The sequence below is a fragment of the Sus scrofa genome, chromosome 4 (genome assembly GCF_054392235.1).
Source record: "Sus scrofa isolate SSC_HxYL_T2T_F1_AM1 chromosome 4, Sscrofa_HxYL_maternal_Yorkshire_Landrace_v2.0, whole genome shotgun sequence".
NCBI lineage: Eukaryota > Metazoa > Chordata > Mammalia > Artiodactyla > Suidae > Sus > Sus scrofa.
In genome coordinates this window covers 104565190-104585274 of record NC_139386.1, presented here as the reverse complement: position 1 = coordinate 104585274, position 20085 = coordinate 104565190, and the positions used below count along the sequence as shown (strand labels likewise).

Sequence of the window (20085 nt, the reverse complement as noted above, 5' to 3'; positions counted from 1 at the left end):
ACATGTAAGGATAACCTGACCCCCTTGCTGTACAGTGGGAAAATAAAATTAAAATAAAATAAAATAAAATAAAATAGATAAGCAACAAAAAAAAAAAAAAAAAAAAAAAAAGGAAGGACTGAGAAAGGTTTCCGCACTCACTTCTTGGGTAATGGGGAGAGATAAGAGAGGTTGGGCAGGACTGCCTGAGGCCACTGGGGGGTCTCATTGCTCATTCTGGAGCAACCAGCTCTGAGCTCCCTGTGTTCTGACAGGGCCAAACCTCCCCTTGTCCCCTCCCCACTTCTTTCCACAGGGCTTCTTAGCCTGATTTCTTCAAAAGGGAGGCTGCCTCCTCGGGGAGGGCTAAGGACAGATCTCGCCTCCTGACAGCTCCCTCCGTGTCCCAGCCATGCACTGTGGGTGGGGAGCTTTGTCATCTGGGAGGGGACTGAGACTGCTGAGGGTGGTGGAGCTGTGGCCACGGTAGTTCTGTTGGCTGCCTTGGAGAGCAGGAGGGAATGTTCTTCAGGAGGAGGGTTGTGGCAAGCTCCCAGACCCCAGCCCAGGAGGCTCTGAGCCACGCTGACTAAAGGGGGCAGCAGATCTCGTTCAGTCCTAGATCTGGGAATGGTCTCAGATGAGGACAAAATAGCACATTTATGTCAAACATTAAAAAATGCCATTTATAGGAGTTCCCGTCATGGTTCAGTGGAAATAAATCTGACCGGCATCCAAGGAGTTCCATTGTGGCTCAGTGGGTTAAGAACCCAGATAAGCATCCACAAAGATGCAGGTTCGATCCCAGGCCTTGCTCAGTGGGTCAAGGATCCGGCATTGCTGTGAGCTGTGGCATAGGTCTCAGACAGGGCTCAGATCTGGCATTGCTGTGGCTGTGGTGTAGGCCAGCAGCTACAGCTCTGATTAGACCCCTAGCCTGGGAACTTCCATATGCCGCAGGTTTGGCCCTAAAAAAAGACCAAAAAAAAAAAAAAAAAGCCATTTATAAGAGTTCCTGTTGTGGCTCAGCAGGTTAAGGACCCTACATTGTCTCTCTGAGGAGGCAGGTTCAATCTCTGGCCTCACTCAGTGGGTTAAGGATCTGGTGTTGCCACAAGCTTTAGCAGAGGTCTCAGATACAGCTCAGATCCAGTGTTGCTGTGGCTGTGGCATAGGGTGGCAGCTGCAGCTCCAGTTGGACCCCTAGCCTGGGAACTTCCATATGCTGCAGGTGTGGCCCTAAAAAGACTAAAATAAAATAAAATAAAAATGCCATGTATAAAGAAGGGGAAAAAAAATCACCATAATCATACTACCACCCAGAGATAACCACTGTAAACATTTGGGGTAAGACCTTCCAGACTTTTCTTCTCATGTTTCCCACTTAATATGCAAACTTCATTTCATGTTAATAAATATATTTCCAAGTACATCATTTAAAATGATTGTATAGTGTTCTCATGAATCAACTAAAGGGGTGTTTGAATGGAACAGGAAGGCATGGTTTGTGTCATTGTATATTTCACCTCACCAATCTCCTACCAGGCTGCCCCTCCCAGAGACGCATTCCCACACTCTCAGTGTATCTGAAATAGCGCTTCTCCCTCCAAACCTTTCCCTCCTTCCAATGTTCCATGCTCCTGGTCATCTCACTCAAAGCCCTAGGGTCACTTTTTCTTCCTTCCCTTAACATCTTCTAGTCACCCTATCTTGTTAGTTTTTCCTTTGCAATACTTTTTCACCTACCCACCCCCTTTTCATCTCTGCTTTCGGTATCCGAGGCCAGAACATTATCAGCTTATGCCTAATTACAGGATTCTCCAACTTACTGCAACTATTCTGTAATTTAATTCCCTGCCATCAGTATCTCTCATTTTTCTCTAATTCATTTTGCATGATGCTGCCAGACTTCAGATACTGCTGAAAAACCTTTGATGTCCTCAAATTTCCTCAAAAACATATCTTGTATTTATATAGCACATCTCATACCATTTCTATTTCTGAACGCAAAGTATGCCTGGTTACATATAGGAACATATACTTAAAAGAGATCTACCTGGATCTGTAATTTAGGAATGTCTGTCAACCTCGATACCTTGTCCAGTACTCGGCAAATGGTAGCTACTCAATAGATACGAATGGATGAATAAATAAATGAATGAAGTTCCTTCCTTTTTCCACCAACTTTTATCATAAAACTGGAGTTGTGTGTTCTCAGGGTTAAAATTATAAGGTAAATGAATAAGTAGACTTGGAAATCTTGGCAAGAAAGATATTAACATGGTGGGTAGGCATGAGGCATTATGCCGAGAGTGTTGGTGGTGGGAAGTTTCCATCACTCTCTGTAGAATTCTGTGGTAACGCTTTTCAGCATACCCAAAATCTAAGGCCTCTAGGGCTCCCTGCCACTTTGTCTAACTTCTCTTCCTCAGATGACCAGAATATCTATCGTCAGGAACTTGGAAGAAAAGATAAGCTAGTCTCTCTTTTTTTGGATGTAATGAATTTGAGTGATACAGAGAGAGGAAAGGAAACCTCTAGTTTAATGAGAATGACACACAGATGACCAGAAAATTGCAAAGTCCATGAGTACAGCCTAGTGCTGGACCTTGGAATGAGAGTATGTTGGTCATATTCCTATCCCACTCTGAGCCTGATTCCTCACCTATAAAGTAGAGATAATACCTGCCACGTATGGTTGTAGAGAAATTTAAGTGCAGTTAAGATGTGTTTGTGCTTATAACACATACTAAAACAAGGCCATAAATAGCTATTACTTTTTATTGTGTTAGGGTTCTCCAGAGAAACAGAATCAATAGACTATTTGAGATTTATTATAAGAACTTTGCTCATGTGACCATGAAGGCTGGCAAGTCCAAAATCTGCAGAGTTGGTATCCCAGTTCAGCCCCAGTGCCAGCAGGCTGTGTAGAACCAGGACAAGCGATGTCCCAGTTTAAAGGCCATCAGGCAAGAGACTTCTCCCCTATTCAGGAGCATTAGAATTTAATTGTTAAGTTCTACTTAGAACTTCTACTGATTGAATAGGGCCTGCTTACTTTATAGAGGGCAGTCTGCTTTACTCAGACTACCAATTTAAATGTTAATCTCATCCCAGAACACCCTCACAGAAACATCCAGAATGTTTGACCAAGTATCCGACACCTCAGAGCTTAGTCAAGGTGAAACATAAAATTAATCCTCACAGCTGTTATCAATAATAATAAATTTTAGGCACAGAGTGCTATGAGAGTATATCACAGAATATTGATTGGTGGGGTAGTAGGTAGAGGGTACGTCTTGGAGAAAAGGATTGATGAAGCCTTCCTAGAAGTTATGGATTCTAACAGACTGCGATGTCATCTAGGTGATGTCCAGAAGACATTTAATATAGCAATCCAGGGCTTAGGGCAGAGAACTGCCAGTTGATGAGGATTTGAGGGTCAAGTTAGAAACTGAAGCTTTGAGAATGGGATGAGATCAGTCAAGAAAAGTGTAGAAGTAGAAAGAGGGGAATTGGAGCTATGAATAAAAACAGCATTTTGCAGGCAACCAACAGAGAGGACTAGCTAAAATAAAAATGTACTAAACTGGGATGTTCCTCAAAATCCAAGACTTGGGAGTTCCTGCTGTGGCTCAGTGGAAACAAATCTGAGTAGTATCCATGAGGATGCAAGTTTGATCCCTGGCCTCGCTCAATGGGTTAAGGATCCGGCATTACCATGAACTGAGGTTTAGGTCACAGGTGTGGCTCGGATCTGGCATTGCTGTGGCTGTGGCATAGGCCAGCGGCTACAGCTCGGATTCAACCCCTAGCCTAGGAACCACCATATGTGGTGGGTATGGCCCTAAAAAGACCAAAAAAAAAAAAAAATTATATACTTGAAAGAATACATACCTTCCTCTTGATCTGTTCTATCAATTCAAAGATCTTTAAATGGGTTTGCAGAAAATTGGTGCTACTTGTGTTGAAACCATAAACACACATTAAGTAAGGTGCTTGCAATATTTGGCTTTGGTTATCATGTCTTCCTTACTTTCAGAGGCTCCCCACATCTGGCTCAGATTGCTTGGAACCATCATTAGGTGCCCAAAGCAGGGGCCAACCAAGTAAGTGGCCACCTACATGGAATGATTTTGGAAGGTCTTTCTACTCCAACATCATCCCTACAAGTACCTGCAGCAATTCTTGCATCACAAACTTCTTGAAGGGAAGGACCATTTCCTATCTGTTGGTGAAGGCTTAAGAGAGCTGGCTCTGCTTCTAACTGGCAGTGTGATCAAGGACAGGTCACTTTCCTCTCCAGGACTCAGATTCTTTGCAGGATGAGGAGAGTGAACATGATGATCTTTAAAATTCTGTCTCGCCCTACCCTTCCATGAATCAGACTGTAAAGAATTGTTGGATTGTCTGAATTAGTGAATTTATGTTTTTCCATTTGTGTTAAGAAATCCCACTAAGAGAGGCAATAAGTTATATGCTGTTAATATTAGCATAAATTAATATTTCTGATTGCTGAGTGTAGCATCTTGTCAAATGGGAGGTACTCTAGACTTGGGGAGGGGAAAGAGAAATAGTCTAATTAAGGGGCACAGCTCATGAAAACAAGCCTCTTGGGTGCGTAGGGATTGGGGTAGCGATGGTAGATGGTAAAATCTATGCCAGTGAGGGGGACCTACTGGAATCTTAGAAATCTGGAGGATTTGAGGATTTTGAAGAGGGATTTCGGTTCAATTTAACAAACGTTTGTTGAGAATATACCATATGCCAGGCACTTGGCTAAGTAGAGTGGATACAACAATGAGTAAGACCCAAGTTCCTGGCCTTCAGGAACTCACAGAAATTCTTTCAGGAATTCTCAGTCAGAGACTGAGAGGGGAAAAGAACATTTCAACAGTGGATGTTAATTATATAGCAAGTAATTAAGAGCACAGACTTTGGGCCAAACAGCTTGGATCTGAATCCTAGCTCTGCCACTCACTGATTGTGAGATTTGGGGCAAATTCCTTAACCACACTCTATGTTCCCATTTCTCCACCAATAAAATGGAATCAGTAATAGTACCTACTTACAGGGTTGTTCTGAGGCTAGAATGAGTTGCCTAGAATAGATTGGATGTAAGTGTTTGTTGTTACTAATTGAGTTATAGAGGCAGGCAATAGGTCCTATGAAAGAGGAGACCAGGGAAATCTCAAGAGGCAGGTGTGTCCCCTACACAGTTAGTGGTCATTTGCCACCTTTGCTTTAATTTCGCTTTTGTTTTCTTTTTTTTTTGTCATGAATTGTTTTATTTTTTAAATGATTTTTATTTTTTCCATTATAGTTGATTTACAGTATTCTGTTAATTTTCTCCTGTATGGCAAGGTGACCCAGTCACACATACATATATACATTCTTTTTTCTCACATTATCATGCTCCATCATAAGTGACTAGATATAGTTCCCAGTGCTGTACAGCAGGATCTCATTGCTTATCCATTCCAAAGGCAATAGTTTGCATCTATTAACCCCAGATTCCCAGTCCACCCCATTCCCTCCCCCTCCCCCTCGGCAACCACAAGTCTGTTCTCCAAGTTCATGAGTTTCTTTTTTGTGGAAAGGTTTATTTTTGTGCCATATATTAGATTCCAGATATGTATGCTATCATATGGCATTTGTCTTTCTCTTTCTGACTTCTCTTAGTATGAGAGTCTCTAGTTCCACCCATGTTTCTGCAAATGGCATTATTTTCTTCTTTTTTGTGGCCGAGTAGTATTCCATTGTGTATATATACCACATCTTCTTAATCCAATCATCTGTTGAAGGATATTTAGGTTGTTTCCATGTCTTGACTATTTGTGAATAGTGCTGCAGAGAACATACGAGTGCATGTATATTTTTCAAGGAAATTTTTGTCCGGATACAGGCCGGAGAATGGGATTGCTGGATCATATGGTAGTTCTATATTTACTTTTCTGAAGTACCTTGACACTGTTTTCCATAATGGTTGTACCAATTTACTATTTCCCTTTTCTTTTCCAAACCACATGCTTATCTGCTCCATCCCACAGGCTCAGTGATTTGCCATCACAAGCTAGTGGAATAAGTGTCTCACATCCTCAGTACCCCTTTGATAAGGAAGGCTTGGCCTCCAGAAAGCAGAAGCCATCTTTAGCTTTCATTTTTGTCCAGTGTGCTTTCCTTCAGCCACCTCCATCTGTCTTCCTCATTGTCCCCCTAAGCTCCTGTCCTGAAGTCCTTTGGCCAGAACACTTGCACTTCTCATCACAGCCTGAGCAGTGGGTGTCGCTAGTCTCCAGCTTTTCCTGCTCTTGGGGCTCTGGGTCTCCTTCCCTCTGGGTGCAGTGTGCTCCTGCCTCCCTGCGCCATCCAGCGATGTGAGGGAAATCAGGAAGCAAAGGCAGGTTCAGGGAAAGGAACTGAGAATGCTACAGTGTGGGAGCCCTGGAAGCACTGGTCCAGGAAAGGGAGGTCTGGTTCACCCCATTTCTGCCACTAGCCTGCTGTGTGAGCCAGACAAGTCTCTGCAGCTCCGTTTCCTTTCCTGGCTCGTAAAATCAGAGTGCTGGATGAGGTCAGTAGTTTGCAATCTTTTTGCCACCACGGACCTCTTTTATTGTTTCTCTCTGCCTGGACTTCATGTTTTGAAAGATCTGATCTTCTCCCACAAAACCCCTTAGTTTTAAAGAATTAATTTTATTTCTCCATATGTAATTAATCAGACCTTAATCAGCAAGAGTTTGATAACACAGAATTGACAAAAGTTTAGCGAAAAGCAAACATAAGTAGATAAGACTTTTTTTTTTTTTTGGCCATGCCTGCAGCATGTGGAAGTTCCCAGGCCAGGGATCCGACCCACCCCGCTGCAGTGACAACACCAGATTCTTAACACCCTGTGCCACAAGGGAACTTCCAAATCAGACTTTTTAGAAGAGCTTTTGTCATGATTCTTGACTGCGGACTCCCTGCCTTTTGCCCTTTTTTGGCCTGGAGGATCATGGCCAAGCTTAAAGATGAGGTTACTTCAGGCACTGTCAGCCCTATCTTAGATTCCATGACCACATGTAAGAAAGCTGAGTGGGGCTGGTCAGGATGGGGGAGGGGTGCAATTTCACCTGGAAGCAAAAGGCTTCTATTTGGTAATTGGCAAGAGTCTGTCCAGATATCTTTGGCTATTTGCAATTGTTTTCATAGTATTCCCTGTTGAAGGAGAGGAAGTGAGCTTTCATGGATTAAAATTTAACAGAACCACAAAGCTTGGCAGAGGCCATGCGATCCTCCCATGATCTCTGTGATATGGGTCTGTAGCCTCCTGGGCTTTCCTGTGTGTCTATACCACACTGACTGAGATCTTTCCCAGAGAAGTTCTAAAGGACCAGGGCAACATCTTCCGTTTATACAAGCAGCATCCTCCCACTGCGTATAACAGACAGCTTGGACGTCTATTGGATAAGGGACAGAGTCAGGAGCAGAATGGGGTTGGGGCTGAGAAAGGCATGGTTTTTAAGCTCTGACTCAGTCTGCTTTCTGTCAAGTCACTTTCAGTCTGTTTTCAGCTCTGTCAGTCCCCGAGGGGTCACTGGGGACAGCCACTTTGACTCTTGGAACCTGAGCTGAGGGTGTGGTTGCTGTGGCAGCTGGAGTTAAGAGTGAGGCCGGAAGGGGCCCAGTCTCAGCTGTGCTTTTGGTGACAGGGAGACTGCCACAGTCCCCATTCCCTTCCTGCTCCTGACCGTTCCCCACATGGTGAACATGCCAACAAAAGATCCCACCTGGTGGCCTCCTGAAGGAGGCAGGGGAGATGGTAGAGGCCACAGGAGGGGGTGAGGGAGGCCGTGAGGAGGGCTTGCATCCGCTTTGTCACACGTGCTTCAATGTCCAGTATGGCTCAGGCACAGTACCTGCAGGAGCACACACAGCCCCTGCCCAGAGACGGGATGGGCACCCACGAGTATAACGCCCGTGGTGACTCAGGCAGGGTGGCACTCCTTAGGACTCTCCCATAATTTCAGAATCCTGTGACCTTGGGGAGGGGTTCAGCTCAGCCCTCTGGGGGCTCTTCAGACTGGTGTACAGCAGTGACCCTACTGTCACCAGAACTTGGTGACCACCTACGGGCTGCTACTTGCAAGGTCCTCTCCAGATCGCAGGGCTCATGTCAGACCAGAGGGAACTCTGCCCTGCCCTCAAACAAGAGCTCAGAACAGTGAAGGGTGACCATTTTTCCATCTTAGGCACACAAGAGCACTTTTCATAAATAGAGCAGTTTATTTTTAAGTCATTTTCTGGGCATTTCACATACCAGATCCATTAACCTAGATGGGCATTACCGGATTCTACCAGATCACACTTCCTTCACTTCCTGGTGGGGGAACCCTAGGCAAGTTAGTTATCCTCAGTTTCCTCATTTGTAAAAAGCAAGTAAAAACAGCCAACCCACCTCAGAGGGTTATTGTGAAGATTAAATGAGTTCTTTCAAGTAACAAGCTCATCACAAGGCCCAGCACATTCACTGCTCCATAAATGTTGGCTCGCATTATGATGCCGCTATTCCATGCTTTATAAGAGATAACACATTTGCCGTGTGACTGCACCGAGAAATGATTATTTCCTGCCTTCAGAGAGATGGTGGAACCAACTGAGCCACAAGGAAAATCAACCAATCAGAACTCAACAAGGACCTCCTTGTACGCCATCTACACCCAGATATGTAGGCTCCCACCAGGTACCAAAACACTGTAACCGAATAGTGGTAGTGGATGAATGCTTCTTCAAGTGGCATCAAGTAATTGAAAAAACAAGTGACCCATCAATGGCAAATAATTACAAAATATTGTTTAACTTATTGCAAGAATATCTGCCAGTGGGAGAGAATGGAACATAGGCGGACCCTAAACCTCGATGTTCAAAAGGGCAAAGGGGGCACCTGGAGGGAAGCAGCTTCTTCCCAGAGGCCCTTCTGCTGGGGCCTCCCTGCTTTCTAGCGCCTCCTGTGGGAAGACACCAGAGAGCTCCCAGTGCCATTCTGATAGCCACCTGGGGGTGTTTCTAGTGTTGCCCCTTACAAGCATTCATTCTCTCCCCATTTTAGACTGCACCCATGGCATATGGAAGTTCCCAGGCCAGGGATCAAATCCAAACTGCATCTGCCACCTATGCCACAGCTGTGGCAACACCAAGTCCTTAACCCACTGCACCATAGCAGGAACTCCACAAGTGTGTGTGATACTTGAAGCTTGGAAACCTTCTCTAGGAGACTGGGCTCCTCTTGCTTGGATCAAAGAGTGAGCATATTTATTTATTTATTTATTTACTGCCTGTCCAAAAAGAAATGTCAACTTTGGGAGTAAAAGAAAGGAAAAATGGGCCAAGGGTTAATAGGCCACACAGCTTCATAGGCTTGTAGACCAAGAGGATTCAGAGCTGCCTCTGGGGTATCCTGCCTCTGCATAGCTGGTTCCTGTATCACTTTATTGCACTACTAAGTCTGAAGAGAGGCTTGAGAGACAGTTGGGAGTTAAGGATATAAAAGTAGCTTCCATTTGCAAGGCCTTTTGCAGTTTACAAAGATTTCCTAAGGATGTCCTGTGCATAACACCCACAACCCTGGGCGTGAAAGGAAGAGATTCCCCCTCTTAGCAGAGGAAGAAACTGAACCCAGGTGAAATGACTTGCTCCGTGGACGATCTAGATTCACAGCCTGGTTGTGCCACTCATTCTGTGTAACCACAGGCAAGTCATTTAACTTCTTTTGTGTCTGTTTCCTCCTCTATAAAATGTGGGAGTTGGATTAGCTGATTTTAAAGACCTTTTCAGCTCTAATATTCTCCAGCTTGTCTAATTAAGCAGGTAGGCTTTTCCAGGCTTACAAATCACACTCTGTGAACATCCCATTTTGTACAAATGGCCATTCCAGCCAAGGACTCACGTCTCTGAAGGAAGCATTTGAACTCCCCTCTCCTCCTCGCTGCTAGGAACACTCAGGCACCCACTTAAACACCAGAAGCGTCAGAGACTCTCCTCTGCCGTTAATACTGGCTGAGGGCACAAGACACTCAGAACTGCTTTCTGCCACTGTGGTGGCCCTGAGCAGAGGAGAGGACCTCCATGGCTGTGCTGGGGCTGTGCTTGGTGGAGTTTCCCATATTAGAAGGCAGAGTGACTTTGGAATCAGATTTTAAAGACTGCTTTAGAGTTCTGTGGTGGTAAGGTACTATAGTTAGCCGCATTATGAGTTCAACTGGCTTTTGTGTGATAGCCCAAAAGCCTCACTCTCCCATTTATAGTTTCTTTGAAGCATGCATGCTAGGCTTCCACAAATGTGGTCCAGGAACACAACCTACCTATAGGTTGCAGACTGTCTGGACTTGTACTTAACCATCGTTCTTTACCTTTTAGGGTGGTATCTCCCATAGTCTTTGATCCAGAGCCCAGCTCATAGGCACGCTCCACAAATTTTCTCAGATGGCTGCTGTTTCTGTTAAATAACCATTCTCCTCATTGCTCGGGCCTGTGTTTCCTCACAGTCTTCATAGATTCAGCAACGTGTCAGCCTCAAGTTACGGATCCAGAGTGGGAGCAAAGGGACTAGAGCCATGCCAAGGATGACAACCTAGTGTTTTGATATCGATGGCCATACTTTCTCCAAATCTCCAGCCTGGCTCCACTGTTAGACACAACACTGGGCTGGGAGGGGCGTGGGAGGTTCTTGGCCTACTTGGTAGCATTTCTTATCTAGAGCTGACCTCACCTACCATAGAACAAGGGGTAGGAAGTGTCTGGGGCCTGAAAGTTCAGAGTGTCCTGGACTCAAAATGGGTGCTTTTAGTTTTTAAAGTATCTATATAACTATTCCCCCAAAAGGGGGAATACTGCTAGCCAACATAAGACATTTGAGTATTTATTTCAACTCTGTTTTTGCTTTCTAAGAGCATACGACATAATAGAAACAGACATTTATAAATAACTCTGATACTCAGCAGACAGATAAGTGCTAGACAAGATACACTGAATACACAGATGTGGTGTCTTGAGAGACTATTTCAGACTAAAGGATCTTAAAAGGATTTTCAAGGGACATGAGATTAGAACTGAGCCTTAAGGAATAATAGCTCTTCAACAGCATACTTGAGAGAAGGTAAGGGAAATTACAGAAGGGAAGGAGCCTGGTGGAAGGTGGGGCCTGAATCAGCCAGAAAGGTGATGCAGGCTGGGGCAGTGTCAATGAGCAAGTGTGGGTAGGTATACTAAGGAGAAAGCTGAGAAGGACGGCTGTCATGTGACTGTGGAGGACTTGGCAGCCAGGCTTAGGAGTTGGACTTTAATCAGTGGATCCACTGAGGGAGTGGAGGTGGGGAGTGGGGAGGGGTGCCATGTTGTGCCAGGTTTGTGTTTCAGGAGAATCACCACCACATCAGGGTAAAGGATGATGGATCTGGGTGATGGGTGATGGAAGGTAGACACCACTAGGAAGGCTGAGCAAAACCCTGGGCAGAATGTTTGGGTATCTAAACGTAGACAAGCAGAAATGATGGCAGGGAAGAAGAGACACCATGAAGGGCTTGTTAAAGGTTTTTTTTAGACTCCAGACCTGTGCCTCTTCGGAGCTGATTTTATGTGAGCACAGCCACTATTCTTCTGGGAGTCCCTTCATGAGATGTTTCTCTGCTCAGAAAGTTACAGCTGTTCCCTATTGACTATTGGATGAAATTCAGGCTTTTCCTATGGACCTTCAATGTTGTCCATGAACTGTATCCTTCATGACTTCTCCCCACTGTTGTCAGCAAATGCTAATACTGTGAACACTGTAGCTCTGTTTGGGCCAGGTCAATCTGCTTGTGGTCTCTGGCCCTGCCTGGGTTCCTGGCCCTGAAGGCCTCAATCCTCTTGGCTGAAGCTGCCTGCCACCCTGTCTGCACTGCCTTCCCCCCACAAACATACACACACTGGCTTGAAGGCTCAGCTGGGCCCAGCTTCCTTGGTGCAATATTGACACAAGTTAGAAGGAAGATCTACTCATGTGTAATTCAGTTCCAGTTCCTGGCTCTGTTCAGTGTGTCCCTTCCTGCTGGGGCAGCCTGGGCCTCACACTCTTCCTCCCTGAGCTATGACAGAAGGGATCCTTATAGCTTGTCCAGGCCCACAGGGGAGAGAGACAGAGACGGAGTTAAGTGGGTGAGGCCCAGCAACGCATCTCTCCAGGCCTCACAAACTCAGTTGGGGCTGCTCAGTTTAGCCAGTTCTATATATGAGCTTACAGGACATTGTATTTAAAGCATTTCAGAGTGCTGGTTGTGGCACAGTGGAAACGAATCTGACTAGTATCCATGAGGATGAGGGTTCGATTCCTGGCCTCACTCAGTGGGTCAGGGATCCGGCGTTGCCATGAGCTGTGGTGTAGGCTAACAGCTATAGCTCTGCTTCCACCCCCTAGCCTGGGAACATCCATATGCCACAGGTGCAGCCCTAAGAAGCAAAAAGAAATAAATAAAAATAAAAGCTATAAAAAATAGTTTCTTGCTATCAATGGGCATTAAATGCATTGACCTAGACCTGACCAACCTCTTTTTGATGTAAAAATGGAGTACAGGGATGGAAAGACTTGCTCTTTCCATTTGCTTCTGGGTCAGGCGCCTACAAGGGCACAGGGGGCAGGGGCTTAAGCAGGGGAGACCCTGTCCCAAGGCCTTGGAATTTCCACTCTGTCTGTTTCTGGGGACAGCAGTTGTTCAGTACAACTTATTTTGAGAAACTCTATAATCCTTGAGTCAGAAGGTGGTGGCTTCGTGAATCTATATTAGGGCAGGAGGTGGTGAAGCAATGGGTGAGGGGAGAGCTGTGGTGGGGCTGTGGTATGTGGTGGTATTAGAGGCAGAGGCTGGGATGGAAATCTTGGGAAGGAAAACAAACTTCACTGTGGCCATTGGTGCGTAGCCTCCCTGTGCAAAGGCGCCCTGGGAGCTATTTGTTTTCAGGAGTCAAACTCTGCTTCCCCAGAGCACCTGTTCCTGACAATGTCTGTTTCAGGGTTTATTTTTAGCCAATTTTAACTGCACCCAGCCCTGTCCCACCCTCTACAAAGTTCTAAAAAAGCTATGGATTAAAATGGGACCAGGCATCAGGACCCAGAGTTTATCTAATCAGGGGGAAACACCTAGAACTGCCATCCTCCCTTCTTTCCCACAGCTCTACAAGGAAAGCCTGCCTTTCACCTTGCTTGACCAAAAGGAAGTGTGGCTATTTGTCCTGAAGGGTGGTGGCAGCTTATAGAGTTCTTGCTCCATCCTGGTAGCCAGTGGTGGAGCTGCCCCAACTGGACAGCACCTCGTAGGCAAGACCTGCCTTACTTCATTTCCCCCCATTGTGTGTCCTTCGCTCTTCCTAGTCCTAGGCACACACCATGTTCATTCACTCAGTGAGGGCTGGGCATGGGCCAACCAGGCAGGTTTCCAAAGTACCAATTTACTAGAGTTGCTAAAACATTACTGGGCCGTAAAGCATCCCTGAATACAATGAAATGAAAGAAAATGTGTGTATCAGAATATCTCTCAAGGAGAACAATAAATTTGTTTCATTCATTTACTAAATATATGTTTAGTTGTGCCTATTACAGTCTTTCAATTAATAGATATTATTTTTTACCTTAAATTACATCCCAGATACTGGTCTAGGCACTGGGATATACTAGTGATCATGACAAAGTCATTGCCGTGGTGAAATTTACATCCTGAAAGGGAGACAGACAAACGCAAGAGTCTTAGGTCAAGTTCCTCACAAGTAGACACTGAAATGATTTAGGTTTAGTGATCTGTTAATGAAGACCCATTTTGTCATAGGTCTCTGGACCACAACTAAAGGTGATGGGGAGAGTAAAGAGTTATGGGATTTTGTGCAGGGATGAGAAAAGTCAAATCATCTGAGCCTCAAACAGTGGGAGTTAAGATGAAAATATGTTTGTGAAACAAGGTTTCATTAAGATTTCACAGTTACATGGAGTGACTCCATCCATTAAAAAAAAGACCAACTTATTACTGCTTTATTCAAGTTTGTCACTTCAGTTGACCTCAGAGTAGGCTCCAATGAGTTGAGAGAAGCATGAATAAGGAAAGAAATAGGCTTTATGTCTAGAGATTTATGTCTAGAAGAGACTTCTGGGTATGGCTACTGGCACATAAAATTGTCTGGAAGCAAATAGATTAGAAGCCTACTGTTTTTGAGAGAATTGCATTGTCAGAGAAATCATGATCCTGACCATCTAAACTCAAAAGCATAAAAATATAACAAAAAACAAAACCACCCTGTAATATAAAATAACTCTCAGGTTCCCAAATTTGTACTAGCTGGAAGCAGGCTGTGAATGCTGTGGAGTCCCAGGGATGGGCAGCCCAGCAATGCTCACTTCTGATGAGGCCATGGAGGACAACGGACATGGACAAACCCTCCAAAGGTAAAGTCGGGCACCAGGAAGAACAATGGACAAGGAAATTCCTCCAGAGATCAGAATTAAGGTCTAAGCAAGGAATTTCACCCTCACCTTGGCGCAAACAGTCTTTACTCTGTCTACGCAGTGAGAACTCATCATTGCTGTGGACAAGCGATTACTGTGTAGCTCCCATTCCTCCCTTTTCTGAAAGGGATTTTATTGTGGTTGTCCTGATTCTGCCTTCTCATTGTATTCTGAGTGGTGGTTAGTGGAGAGAAGATATTTGTCACAGGTCTCTGGACCACAAGGAGGTATATCCCAACTTGAGAGAGAGAACCGTATATCATCCAGAGAACCTGGACTTTGAGATGGATATGGTGACTGAGAGGGATTTCGAGTGTGTGTGTGTTGTGTGTGTTTGTACGCACACACATTAAGCGTGTAAGTATGGGAAGAAAGTTATGCACTGGTACTTGGTGGTCAGTCTGTCTGCCTCCTGGTTAATGGTAGACCTAGATAGCTAGCTGTCTACCCGATATTCATATAAGCATGGAATTGACACTGGGGTATTATTTCCCAGCATCCCTTGTATCCATATAACCAGCTATCATGGATGGAATATGAGCGGAAATGACATGTGCCATTTCCAGGCTGAGACACTTAAGAAGCTGATGGGGAATATCCATACTTTGTTCTGTCTTCCATCTGAGAACTCTGAGTTTCTAGGGAAGAGTGGAGCCACAAGATAGCTCCTAAACACTACGTGAAGGAATGTTGCAACCCACCAATAGAAAACACGCAATTGGACAATTACATGATCAGGAAATAAATATTTATTTGTGTCAACCACCATTGTTTGTTACGGAAACTCGTATTACCATAATGCTAAAGACAATGTCATGTAAAATTCCATGCCACTAAATCAGGCACTTTTTAAGCCCATAAGCGATAGTCCTAACAGAATCATGGGCAGAGATGGCAAATACATAAATATCTATTCCAGTGAGAAGCAAATTTCTGTCCCCTTCATGATAAAAGGATCTAATGTAGTCAGCCCTCCAGGGAAGTGGTAAATTGACACCTCTTGGTCACGGTACCTTATTGAGGGTTCAAGGTCAGTCACTGCTCTGGGAAGCTGGATATTCAGCAGCCGTGGTGGCCAGGTCAGCCTCGGTGAAGCTTATTGCATGTTATGGACTGTCTGTAACCTCGCCTCTGGCACCGTGGTGATGTTCATAACCTCATTGAGCAGATACTGGGGTGACTGGAAAAGAGGCTGACTAACATTCATGGGGTAAAGCACCTTGTACCCTGAGAGCCTCCTGCACTGCGGATACCCGTGGGAGAACATTCTTGTGGAACAAATCTATCTTCACATCCTGGGCCCATTACAATTGGTTCATTTACATACCTCTTTCCCAAAACTCATATGTCTTTCAGTCTTATCCCTTCAAATTTCCTGTTTTCCAAATCATGAGCCCTTGTCTATGAATTGGCTTAATTCAGATGTCAGGTCGTTTCCCCTTCCAGACAAAAGTGCACCATGGCAGGAACCACTGAAAACTTTGCACAGTGGAAGGATTTCTCTCTTATAAGGTCTTTTAGGGCCACCCCTTAAAGAGAGCTGTAAGCAGAGTGATTTTGTGGTTTGGTTTTTTTTGAATTTTGATATTAAAATATAGTTGATTTACAATGTTGTGCCAATTTCTGCTGTACAGCAGAGTGGCTCAGTCTTACATGTGAACTTGTGGTTTTGATGTAAGACCCCCTATAGAACTGAAGGACTAATCTCCCCAATGTACTTACAGGCCAGAACTATTCCTCTCCTTTAACCAACTCATTAGCAGAGAAAGGGTGTGCAGGGGAGATGGGTGGGATCTCGTGGCAGGCTGCTATCTGTCTGCATCTACACAGATGGAAGAGGCAGAGAGAACCCCCATTAAAGCCACACCTATAGTGGGACAGAGTGTCAGACTAGAGAGAAGATGGGATTATAACCTTGCTGGCTCTAATGCTAGTGAAAAGTCACTTGGTTGTTTCACCTTTGAAAATAGCAATAATGACAACAGCGTTTTATCATGGCAGATTGCTTTCATTTTCATCTATATGGCGAGTATTTCAGAGACAGCCTGGCTTATGGAAAGATCTGGGTTCTGGTCCCAGCTCTGCCACTAACTCACTAGTGACTTTGGGAAACTCACATAAGATGGAAGCTACAGAAAATAGTTTTCTTTTAGTTGAAAACTAAAAGAAAACTAAGGAATTTCTAACAGATCTAGCTGAAGATAGGCTGCACTGTCTTGGAAACGATCATCATAATAACCAACATTTATTTATTTATTTATTTTTTTGTCTTTTGTTGTTGTTGTTGTTGCTATTTCTTGGGCCGCTCCCTCGGCATATGGAGGTTCCCAGGCTAGGGGTCGAATCGGAGCTGTAGCCACCGGCCTACGCCAGAGCCACAGCAACGCGGGATCCGAGCCGCGTCTGCAACCTACACCACAGCTCACGGCAACGCTGGATCCTTAACCCACTGAGCAAGGGCAGGGACCGAACCCGCGACCTCATGGTTCCTAGTCGGATTCGTTAACCACTGCGCCACGACGGGAACTCCAATAACCAACATTTATTAAGTAATCATTGGATAGTAGGTATTGTTTGCTTAATTTATTCTTCACAGCAATCCTATGAGTTAGATACTATTATGCCATTTCATAGATGAGAAACAAAGAGCTCAAAGAGGTTATGTCAATAGAAAGCTGGGCTCTGACCCTGGGTCTGGGAAGCCAAGCTGACTAAGCCTCACTGTTAGGGGGCTTTGCCAATGGAAGTGCTCAGGAGAAGCTGGACCACCACTGGCAGGCAGTGGAGAGATCACAGCAGCAATTAGGAGGTTGGGCTGAATGACTGCTCTGCACTGAGGTTCTAGAACCCTTGGTTCCAGGGCTCAGTTTCCTGGAAAATAAGACTTCCATTTGATTGCTACAAGCCTCTCCCTGTCTAAAACTCCTGTGATTCATATGCCAGGGACAGAGAGCAACAGCAACAAAATGTCACCTATACTCTCTGACGTCCTAGGGTTTAGTTAGAAAGACAAGTCATATGCACATGATCCAGCAGGCTATGACCCAGTGCTCCGCTGGGCAGGGAGAGGAAGTCAGCAGGGTGGACAGAAAGTGCTGGAAGGAGTGAACAGGGGGTTTGGAATGGCAGGATCTAAGTGGGTGCCAGGAAAAGGAAGTAGAAACAGTGCATGTTTGAAAAGCCAGAGGCATTCTCCTTGGAAAGCTTAGCTGCCCTCAGAGTAGCCCTCTCCCTGACACCCCGACAGCTCCCACCCCAGCTCTCAGAGGGCACCTTTCATTCTCTAACCGGGTGAAGCACCTATGCTTTCCTGAACTCAGCACCTTCATGCTCCACTGTCTCCCACCCCAGCCTGACACAGGAGACCTAGAAAAATGCCATGTCACCTTTGCTGCCTCCCTCTCCCAGAAAGCCCTTTGGGTTAAGGGCGGCTATAAACATTAAGATAGGGGCCCCAGTGCATGCATGTGTGTGTGTGTGTGTGTGTGTGTGTGGTAATTTTTTTCCCCCCAAATCTTGAGACTCTAAGGGATGGGGAGGAAGGGAGACAAGTGAGTGGCAGTCAAGTCCTTGATTAACTGGGGAGGGGAGAATTATTTTTTTCTACACTTTCACTTTCTTTCCCACTGAAAATCTGAACAAAACTGGGGAGCTGTCATGGTTTGTCAGTGGTACTTGGTTTGGGGGGGTGGGGTTGCGAGAGCAGGGATATCCTGGAAAGAGGAACATGAGGGCATGATAGCAGCAAGCCGCTTGGCTATTTCCCAGGCAGAAGGTCCAGATCCCTTACTTGGGGGGAGGGGAGCTCCTTGGATAAACCACCGTATAATCCCAGTGTCTGGTGGAGTGCGGTCACTCATCCATGCTCAGTGGAAGTTTCCATCAGTGCCATTTCCCCATGCACAAGGAGTACAAGGAGAAGGACATGTCCTTTTGGAAACCAGTTTGTAGATTAAGTGAGGCAGCTGAAGACTATGTGGAATCCAGGGATGTAAAAGAGCACAACTTCAGTTCAACTTGGCAGGCGTTTTTATTATTTATTTTTTAATTTTTATTTTTGCTCTTTAGGACTGCACCCACAGCATAGGGAGGTTCCCAGGCTAGGGGTCGAATCAGAGGTACAGCTGCCAGTCTGTGCCACAGCAACGAAGGATCCAAGCTGAGTCTGCAACCTACACCACAGCTCACGATGCCAGATCCTTAACCCACTGAGTGAGGCCAAGGATCAAACCTGCAACCTTATGGTTTCTAGTCAGATTCATTTCCATGATGGAAACTCCTGATAGATGTTTTTTTGGCATCTCCTGCATGCCCAACATTGTCCTAAATGCTGTGAGGCACAGGGTCTTGAGAGGAAAGATCTATCCAGGCAGATAAGACTGACACACAAGAAACCATGGGAATCCCTATAAGTGCTGGACTTTCCAATACTATCAATGTCAGGATTTGCAACCTACATACTTATATTTGTTCTCAGAGTGAAGTATTGCTACTAACCTTGGTGCTTCAGGCTTGGTCTGAAGACTATGTAATTGGAAGTCAAGTGAAAACAGCTCAATTTCAAATAGGGATCACTGGTTCAGTCCAGATTCCCCAGGGAGCAGAGCCTGAGGCAGAAACTGATGTGTTAACCCTTTATTTGGGTGCATGCTTCTGGGAGCAAGAGTGGGGAACAAGGAGAGGGAGGCAGGGAAGGAGGCAGAGCCAGTAGGAAGATATGTTATCAAACTGGGCACTGCTAAGTGGGATAGATCGCTTAATCCACAGGACGGAGCTCTGAAAAAGCCCCAGTAACCAGGCCCTGGAACCCCCAGGGTTGCAGAGGTAGGGGTGGAGGGAGGGCTTCTGTCTCCCCCTGGCCAGAGGTTTGTCCTGTGTTGCATTGATTATCCCCTGCTTCTGACTGTCCATGTGCCAATGTAGGTGCTGAGCAGAGGGCTCCCAACATCAGATGTGCCTCTGTGACCTGGTCCACACCCCCGGGCAGCTGGAATAAGAGGCAGGGAGGCTGAGAGGATCTGAAGCGATACCTGAAGGGGTCTAATGGACCCATTACCCTCTACTGAAATGAGTTTTGTTGAGTAAATGAACGTGTTCACAGAGACCTGAAACCCCTTCATTCTCTCTGTCTTCTTTCCCCTCCCACCATCCTCACCAGTCACCCCATTCCTCACCAGTCACCGAGTCCCAGTGGTTGAGGCTCTGTGTTCCTTTACTTCATCCCCAGATTAAAAGGGGGTCTCATGGATGGTCAGCTGACATGCTGCTGCCTTTGTCACCCTCAAGAACAGCGCTGGTCACCCCACTGCCTAGATGTCCAAAGAAACTCAATAGCTCCTCACCAGGGACAGAGTGAAGGGCACACTTTCCAGAAGCCTCCTCTACCCTCTCAGCATTCCCTTCTGGGCTCCAAACTGTGTCTTCCTGCTAGAAAGTCTTCTCTCTCTACCTAGTAAAATCTTATTCATCATTCACAGCCAAGCTCCAGTGGCAGCTCCTCTATGAAGCTCTTCCTTGAGTGTTCCCGAGTGTCCCCTCACACCAGGTCCCCTCCTTACTCTGAGAACTGCACCTGCTTTCTCTTGCTGACCTCACTAGTG

General features: G+C 45.5%; 1 protein-coding gene across 4 annotated transcripts in view; it reads left to right on the top strand.

Annotated features, from left to right (window-relative positions):
- Window positions 1-20085, top strand: part of LOC146404127 (uncharacterized) — a 53224-nt gene that overhangs the window by 28417 nt on the left and 4722 nt on the right. For 3 of the 4 annotated variants that reach the window (XR_014844265.1, XR_014844266.1, XM_085023131.1), the window contains one exon: window positions 14319-14425. The exons of the other annotated variant lie outside the window; for it this stretch is intronic. Coding sequence is in view for 1 of the 3 variants with exons in the window: in XM_085023131.1 (XP_084879257.1) it covers window positions 14319-14425 (107 nt within the window). In the remaining 2 variants the exon portion in view is untranslated. The remainder of the gene's footprint in view (window positions 1-14318; window positions 14426-20085) is intronic. 4 annotated transcript variants of the gene reach the window in all.